General features: G+C 45.1%; 1 protein-coding gene across 1 annotated transcript in view; it reads left to right on the forward strand.

The window, feature by feature from the left end:
- The window catches only part of GMDS (GDP-mannose 4,6-dehydratase), a 290,357-nt gene extending 285,302 nt beyond the window's left edge, over nucleotides 1–5,055 (forward strand). The window contains exons 10-11 of the mRNA XM_081206557.1: nucleotides 3,729–3,797; nucleotides 4,656–5,055. Of these exons, the coding sequence (XP_081062683.1) occupies nucleotides 3,729–3,797; nucleotides 4,656–4,718 (132 nt within the window). The 3' untranslated portion in view covers nucleotides 4,719–5,055. The remainder of the gene's footprint in view (nucleotides 1–3,728; nucleotides 3,798–4,655) is intronic.
- The last annotated feature ends 3,782 nt before the right edge of the window (nucleotides 5,056–8,837 follow it).

Raw genomic sequence — 8,837 nt, forward strand, 5'->3', positions numbered from 1 at the left:
TTTTCACAGTATCTCTGCTCCCTCTTTGCTATGAGTAGTTGTCTTCCAAAAGCTAGGTTTCAGGCCATGGGTAAAACATCTACAATCATTAAGAAACATTAACATTATTTTGTCAAGCCCCTGGCTCCCATCAGGTGATGCTTTTAGGCCAAACCACAGTAAAAGACCAATTCAAAGTAATCAAGGCAGGGCAAATGTATATTAACACCAGACTGAAATTATACAGTTCTAGCTTTCAAGTTGTGTTATACTCAAAACTGCTTATTCAGCTCACACAAGTATATAACACCGAAATGAACATATTCAAAACTGCTAAAAACAAATTTCACGAATCTTTTATAACATTTGCATCATATGTATGCCATATAACATAATCCAGCTGTGCAACACAGATTTTTATTATACCTGTTTGAAAAATCATTTGTGCAAATTTGGGATTGTTTGATTTCGTAACCTAAGCTATGGCATAGCTGTCATGATTACAGAGCACTGTAAAAAAAAAGGACATACTTATTCAGTGAGCATTATCAGCGCTTTCTGTAACACTGTCAAATCTGTTTGGCTTAATTTGTGACTCCTTTGAGGCAAAGAGACACACATATTTAATTAAAAACTGCTGTTAGCTACACTGAACCCTCCATATATGGTGGGATATAATTCTGAATAAATATAGTACTCTCAGCCTCCCCTCCAAAAAAGTCCCTTCTTTTGACAGATCCTTATACTGACTTGAATAGAACAGCCTGGTATGTTTGCCTGTGCTGCTCAGTAGAACATTGATGTGACACAATGCTAACACCCTCTGTTGTGACATTGTGCTCCTCTACCTCCTTACATGTATCCTTCTTTGAACTTTCCCCCCATTAAAGGAAGTTTCAGAATTAAGTTGCAAGTTTAAAACAAACAAACAAATAAAACAATTTGGAGCTGTGCTAGCCATCCCTCACCCAGGCTTGTACTGTGAAGCTATTGAATGCTTTGCTAAAGAAAATTGAATTAGACAGTAATAAATTGCACTGTGAAACCAGATCATTCACCTAATGAGCTAAAATAAAAGCTATGATGACACCCAGAACCAGAACTCAGGAAATGGGATATTGACATAGAAATGGTTTGCATTTTTTCCTCTGGCTTTCATTGCTTTATTTTTTTAAAATTCCAGACCACACTCCACAACCAGTTCTTTGATGCAAAAGTATGTGTCTTTTCCAAGACTATAAAACTGAACTGCCATGAGATCAAGTTTAATAAACATAATTGTGCAACATTTGACACTTAAACCTGCAATTACGAAAAGGGAGGAGGTTTTTTTTAAAAAAATTACTAGATAAACTCATGCTTTTCACTATCCTACAGAGATCGTATCACAGCTAAGTGAATTTAAATCTGTGGGAGATTTGTATTAAAGAGCACCAGTTTGGCTGCTGGCTTTCAGTTGCTTTGCCAAGTCTTTGCTTTTTCATAGCCAAAAACAGGTTGTAACTCACATTTTAAATTTGCAATTTTAAGCTTTGTTTTCCTTTTCACAGAATGTAAAGATTTAGTGTATTTTGCTTTAAAGTGTGTGTGCAGCATCCCTTGTTCTGTGAAAAATAAAGTACTAACAAATTACTGAAAGCAAGAAGGCTGCTTTTGTGATTTTGTTTTTAAAAAGTGTGTTTCTGTATCTTAATACATTCTCCAGTAAGTCATTTGTGGGGCTCAATGCTCTTCCCCTCCCAATTTTATGTATTTTTAGAGACCAGTGGCACCAAAAAGAAGGGGGGAAATCCATTGTAGAAAAAATAGACAGTAAACTAGACTGTGCTTTGAACCCAGATTCATTGTTATGTTGTGCTACAGCAGAAGCGGAAGAGTGGCAGAATTGCATTTGACTTGGTCAGCGGACTTTTCATAACCTTGTTTTGGCAGGGAAGAGGGACCTTATCCTCACCTTTCATTAACTTTCTGATCTTTGATGTGCTTTAAGAAAGCAAAGTCCTAGCACAGAGTTTCAGTCTGCCCCTGGACTGGCATCTAGGCTCCAGTTCAGACTAAGTCTGGAAGTTAAATAGGTGCATATCTCAGTTCACTTAACACTTTAAATAATGTAGCTGAGCAGTGATTCCCCCCCCCCCCCGGCAAGCCTTTTCTATTGTTGTTTTCTAGGTAATTATAATCACACTTTTTTCATAGCATGAACCACTCGCAGAAATAGAGACTATTAGCCACCAAGGTTTCAGGCACAATCCTTCATACATTTATTCAGCAAATCATGGAGTTGCAGCCTCTGTCATTTGTCTGTGTGAAATTATTTTTACTACTAGATGGTACTGAATGACTTACAAATAACCGTGGCACAAAAAAAGAGTCTACTATTTTCTCTGGGGCATTGTTGTTGTTTTAACTTACAGGGCAATCCTGTGCATATTTCCCCAGAAGTAAATCACTTTAGCCATACCCAAAGTGTGTTTAGGATTGCAAACTGAAGTTGGATTTTGCTGTTCCTGGATCGTTAAATTACCAAATAGGCTACATTTCGTAGAATCTGTGCATGATTTTACAACAGCTTTTCTCCACTCTCAGCTTGCATTAACAAAATATGAAAATGATGCAATCCTGGTCAAAAGGTGTTCTGGGCATCACTTTCAGAAGTATCTTAAGACCAACTGCAGCTGTGAGTGCTAAGCTGAAAGGAAGCACCTTGCTCCTATACCAAAATGTGGACTGTTGTTGGGTGTGTGTGTGTGTGTGTGTGTGTGTGTGTGTGTGTGTGTGTGTTCCTCCACACGCCATTAGAATCCAATTCTCATCAGCCCTAGTCAGCATAGCTTAATAGTCAGGGATGGTGGAAATTGACATCTGAAGGGCCACAAGTTCCCCACTCCTGGTGAACACAGTCTTGGTAGAACTTGTGCAAATGGGTGTTTTTTTTAACAAGCGATGTTAAGAATATATTTTTAATTTTTTAAAACTACAGGCTGAATTAAAGCACCCTGTTCATCAGAGCACTTTACAATAAAATCATTTTCCTCCTTCTTTGTTCTGTCTTCAGTTAACCGTATTTACAGGCGACACCCAATGATCCTTATTGTCCTTAGGATCACTTTTAGAAAGACCTTCGTGATCATTTAAAGACTGCTAAATCCAAAAACCTGCAACAGCTAGTAGTTTGAAATGAGAAAATCATCTGGTTCATTTGTTATATTGCTCTTAACTGTGAAGTTTTTCAGCGCTACCTTTTAGTGATCATATGGATTGTATCTGAAAGAGAACATTATAGTGTCAGGTTTTCTGTTTGATTTACTTCTATAATTTAACCAAAATTGGACGGGGGGGGGGGGAGGAGTGCAAGGTGAGATACATTAATTCGAAACAGCTCTGCCAGTAGCAAGTCTTAGGAGGTATGACAGCTTAAAACAAGATGTTATCCATTAAAGACTCAATATTTTTGATGTGCAGCATACATTGTAAATGGCCCGCACGGCTATTCTTGAATGCTGCCTCCTGGTGATTTATAAGCCACAGCACTTTGACTCGGAGTTGCAAAACTTGGGACAGAGAACGAAGGTGGTTTGAATTTCTGCGAAGCACTGGCACTTTCTAGAAGCTCTGTGTGGATGGAAGAGTCTGTAATGAAATTGTGGCAAGGTGATGTCTATCAACACTTTTGTAACCATCACTTTGCCTGTCTACCTTCCCTGCAGCCTGGAAAGGGAATCACCCACCTGTCTTTTTATTCCCCACAGGATTTTCTTCAAGGCGATTGCACCAAAGCAAAGCAAAAACTCAACTGGAAACCCAGAGTCACATTTGACGTAAGTTCTGTTTGGGGTTTTTACTCTCCATGCATTTTATTTGATGGCCTGTTTTGGGGGGGGGAGGGGGAGGAAATCTGTGCTTAGAAAAATTTATAAACTCATTATTAGTAGAAATAAAATAACATTTTATATCATTTAAAGCTTTTTCTATCAAGGGTCACATGTCCTTGGGAAAGATGATGAGGTGCATGCAGACTGTGGGGGATTATTGCATTTTTCGAAGCATAACATTGTGCTGGATGAATGCTGAGACAGAGCAATATTCTCAACATGAGAAATGCCATTCTGACTAGGGTTGCCATACGTCTGGATTTTCCTGGACATATCCAGAATGCTGCAGTCGGCGGAAATCATACACATGCGCGAGAAAATCCAGACATGTGGCAGCCCATGTCAGCAGTGCAACTTTTCTGTCTGGATTTTCACCGTTTGAAATATAGCAACCTATTTTTGATTGGAAAGGAGAAGACTGAGTGCAACAAATGAAAAACGTGCATTCAAAGCAGGCCAAGCCATTTTAGTGCCTGAGGCAGAACCATCCAACTGGTCTCCTGTTGGCATCATAGTAATGATGATGAACCATTCGCTGTCCTTCAGGAATACCCTGAACATTTGTTAGCCATTGCCTGCCTAATGGTAGGACCAGCTCTCAAGGACACAATAAATAGATTGTTTGAATGCATCTCAAAAGGTCTATTCTGGTTGGTGGGCTAATTCAGGGGGAAATAGATACTAGAGGGAAGTAATGTTGTGGGAATACAGCTATCACTCTAAGCAGAGCCAGACACATCTGTTTGTTTCTTTGTTTCGTGTGTGTGTGTGTGTGTGTGTGTGTGTCCCCCTTCCTTTTGGCAGGAGCTGGTGAAAGAGATGGTGGAAGCAGATGTGGAACTCATGAGGAACAACCCCAATGCATGAATCTGCTCCTCCTTCCATACCTGCTGACATGACTGAGTCTCCAGGGAGACGGCCGGCCTAATTATGACTTCTGCAAGTGCCATTGCTGGGGATGGGAAACGACAATCACTCCACCGGGTGTTGAAGATTTGCTGCCATTTTATTTTCCTCTTGCTTGTGCAATGGATCATTTTTCCCCCTTTTCAAATCTCAACCATACATCATGACTTTACATTCCTTGAAGAGGATAGGCTGCAGTGATTGCACTTTTCCTCCTGATATGTAGACAAGACGTTGGAGGCCAGCTTGCCACTCCAATTCATTTTCTTTTGATATTAAAAAAAATCCTTTCCATAAATTAGACTGTACAGTGCATTTTTTAATTCTTTCTCCACTACAAGTGGAAGGGGGAGGGAGAAAGAGTGTGAGTTATAAAGTTACGCTTCCTTTCCAAAGTTAGGGTACTTCTTTTTTCTTTTACAATGCTGTCTGAAATAAATGTTTGGAAAACCCAATGTATGGTGGATCCATCCTACTGACACAATTAGATTTATGTAAAATCATAGCTATATTATCCAATGGAATCATGTTGAGTTCTGAACATTGCATTGCACCTCCTGATTAATATTTAACCTATCAGGCAATCAGAGGTTTAGAAATGGTGTTTTTTAAAAAAATCTTAAATCATCTACATGTGGGTTACATACTGTTTCCTACACAGATGTGCTTTTCATCTGCAAAATGTAATGTAAAAAGTTTATTTGTATTGAATGGGCCTTACATATAAGAAGGTGGGGGTTTTTTTGGATAGTCTCCTTAAAGTTATTTGTTCAGGGGGCAAAGGGATTATGCTTCCCTCCCACTAGCCCTTTGCAACTTGCCCTTTCCACTGCCAAAACCCTTTAAAGTATGGTTAACTCAGGCTTGCAGTGCACAGTTCCATCACCCTAATCCTTACTGACTTTAGATGCCTCTCCACGGCAGACCAGGGGGCTTGCTATGTTTTTGATTCTTCAGCTCCCCACCTTAGCATTGTGTATGCACATGTTTGCGGGGTGAGAACCTGTGACAAAAAGCCTCTCTGTGCGGCACCCAATTCCTGCACACAACAGAGCTATTCACATCCCATCCTGTTTCTGCTTACTATAATTAGACATATAGGAGCCTGAAGCTGCCACAAAGATGGCCTTAAAAAAGATTAAAAGGAGAGGAGGGAAATCCAGACTTCAAGGCAAGTAAATATTGTTGAAACATTTGGTGCCAATGTACCAAGGTTAAGCAGAGGTCGCGGGTCCCATACATTTGCCTTCCCCTTGGCTCTCCCGCCTGACAATCACCCTCTGCGCTTCTTTTAACTCTTTGCCTTGAAACGAAAGGGTGGGGCATTGCCAACTTTTCCTCGCGACCCTGCATTTCAGTCAAGACACGGTCGCGTCACAAAAGTTGCGGGCCCACGTTTCTTAACACGGAAATTGCGTCGAAGTCGTGAAGTGCGGATTGAGGGAGTCTGACTGCTGACTGCTGTCCGGTCCCGGGTAAAACTCCCTTCTTGGGTTCGAACCACTTTCAGCCCAGCCCTGTCTCCCGCGTTGGTTTTAGAAGGGCAGAGAGAGAGAGCCGGGTAGGTTAGAAGCAGCGTGCATGCATTTCCAAGCAGAGAGGGCAGAGAGAGAGAGAGGTCGCAGCGAGAGGCAGCCCTCTGCTTTCAGGAGGTGTGTAGGGCGGGTGGGGGAGGCGGCGAAGGGAGCTTTGCCCAGCCTGCAGGAGAGAGAGAGAGCACTCTTTGTGTGGCTGCCTGCGAGGGAGGCGGGCGGTGCGATGGAAAGTGTGCGCGCCGCGAGAGGAGGTGGTTTCGGGGTTAGCCAGGGCTTGGGGCCGGCCTGGCTGATGCTCAGAGGGGCAACAGGAGCTGGCGGGCCGGGGAAGGGAGGGGGGCTCCCAATTGGGACCAGATGCTTCCTCGAGGCTGCCTTCGCAGCAGCAGCAGCAGCAGCGGAGAGGCTGAGCTTAGCCGCCGCTGCCTGGCGCTACTCGCAGCTCCACGCAGGTGCAAGGAAGGAGGGGGGCGCTCGGAGAACAAGAGGGGCTCTTGTTTGGCTGGGCCGAGGAGAGGCCAGCCGCCTCTGGGCTTGCCAAGCCGAGGAGAGGGTTCCCACCTTCGGGAGCGAGCGAGTGAGCCAGCCGCTTGGCTTCTACGCTTTGCTGCAGGCCTTGCACGGGAGGGCAAGTGGCTGCGGGAGCGCGAATCCAACGGGGCGCGTTGCCAACCGGCCAAGGCCCGCTCGGTTCTCCCAGGGCCGCTCGTCTTCTTCCTGGGGAAAGGGGTGACTTTCCTTTCCGCTGCGCTCCCTCCCCGACCTGTGTCCGGACTAGACGGCTTCCTTTCTCGCCCCTTCACTCCTGCCCTCGCCATGCTCCCGGCACTGCCGGTTATGTGGGCGATTTCAGACAGTTGCTGGCGAGCTGAGCTGCCGCTTGGCTCTCCCCAATAAAACTGCTGCTTCCCAACATGATCAGCCAGACCCGAGGCCTGCGGAGCCCCTGGAAATCACTGCCTGTGACTCTCTTGTGTTGTTCGCCTTTGCGCTAAGAGCGCTTCTCCGCTGCTTTTTTCTTTTCCAGTGCGCTCAAACCACGCATCCGGACTGATTTGGACCGAAAGGGGTCTGCGGTAGACCGACACGCAGACGGGGCTCTCGAGGGCTAGTATGTCCCGGGAGAAAGCTCCGGCGCCCTCGGGAAGTCCGCACCGCCATCGAAAACGGCGACGTGTTTAGGGTCAGGCTGTGTTTAAGGACAGGTCACACTTCCACACCTCCCCGGCGCCGGCCTCTATCGCGCCGGAGGGGACCGGGGTGCTGAGAAATCGTGGCTAGGTACAGCCCTGATAATGCGCTACAAGAAGCTAAAACACAGGCTTCCGATGTTTTATTTTTAAATTTAAAGGGAGTGGGGGGATTTTGACTGACTTGGTCCCATTATTAGGGAGTGTGCAGGGATGCTCCTTTTCTTTGTTTTTCCGGCTGCATCAAAATCCGTGGCAAAACTGGTATGTCAGTTCAAGGAAAGTGGTGGCTTCACAGCGCCAGCCACCGGAAGGTTCTCCTGCGCCATCCCCACAGAAATGCACGCCACAAATTTAAATCACTTGTAAAGTACGTCCGCTGTTTGGACTCACGTTAAAGTACCCCGAGCCTTCATTGTAGGTTTACTGAGATAGCGTAATTTCTGTTCAAGAGACACAGACTACCCTTACAGAACTGCTGTCCCCAAGGTTTAAGTTTGGGGTGTGTGGCGCCTTAACGCCGCTGAGCGGAAAGGGCTAGGAAATGTTGCGAGGGCAAGGCAAGGCGTGGACAAGCCTGGCGAAAGGAAGGGGACCCGGTGTAAGGAGGTTCCCCAGCGATGGTACTGAGAAGAGGCGTTCCTGTTGTTATTTTTTACTGTGCCATTATAGAGCCTACATTTTGACTGTTCAACGGCACAAGACTGAAATCTTGCAAAATAAACTTGCAACTGACTACCACTGAAATCATGCGTAATTGCATTCGGTGGGAGCTGGCGCGCGTAACGATTTTCGCATTGCGCTCCTTATCTTTGCTTACACCTTTTTTGCGCCTGTTACGACTCTCAGTAAGCATCCTATGGAAACTCTGGCTCCTGATCTTCGCGCCTTCGAGGGGATCCCCTGGCATGGCGGTTCCTTTGTGGTGTTTGGGTGTGTTCAAGCAATTTAAAGGAGCAGCCCTGGTATATCATAATTACCATGTAGTTTTATTTTCCCTTGTAGGACTTACCTCCCAAGTCTTGACTGAGTGAGATGAGCGCAAGTTGGGTCGTGTGGGTTAATGAAAAGTAAACTACCTGATGATTATGAGAAGATGGGGAGCTGGAGACCTCTCCCTTTTTTCTCGCATGACTTACCTCCCAAGTTCTGGAAAGAGTGGGTGAAGTGGACAGGGGCTGGGCCTTCTGGATTCATTATTATTTGGGGGGGGGGGTTGCATGCAGCCGTCTTCTCCCCACCCGCCGCCGCGCCGGACGACTCCAGTCCTGGCATCCCATCTGCAATATCACTCCCCTGGCATGTTGACATTCATCGTGGCAGGTGACTGCTTTATTGCTGTGGAGGGTGGAAGA

Source organism: Podarcis bocagei, assembly GCF_964188305.1.
Source record: "Podarcis bocagei genome assembly, chromosome: 8".
NCBI lineage: Eukaryota > Metazoa > Chordata > Lepidosauria > Squamata > Lacertidae > Podarcis > Podarcis bocagei.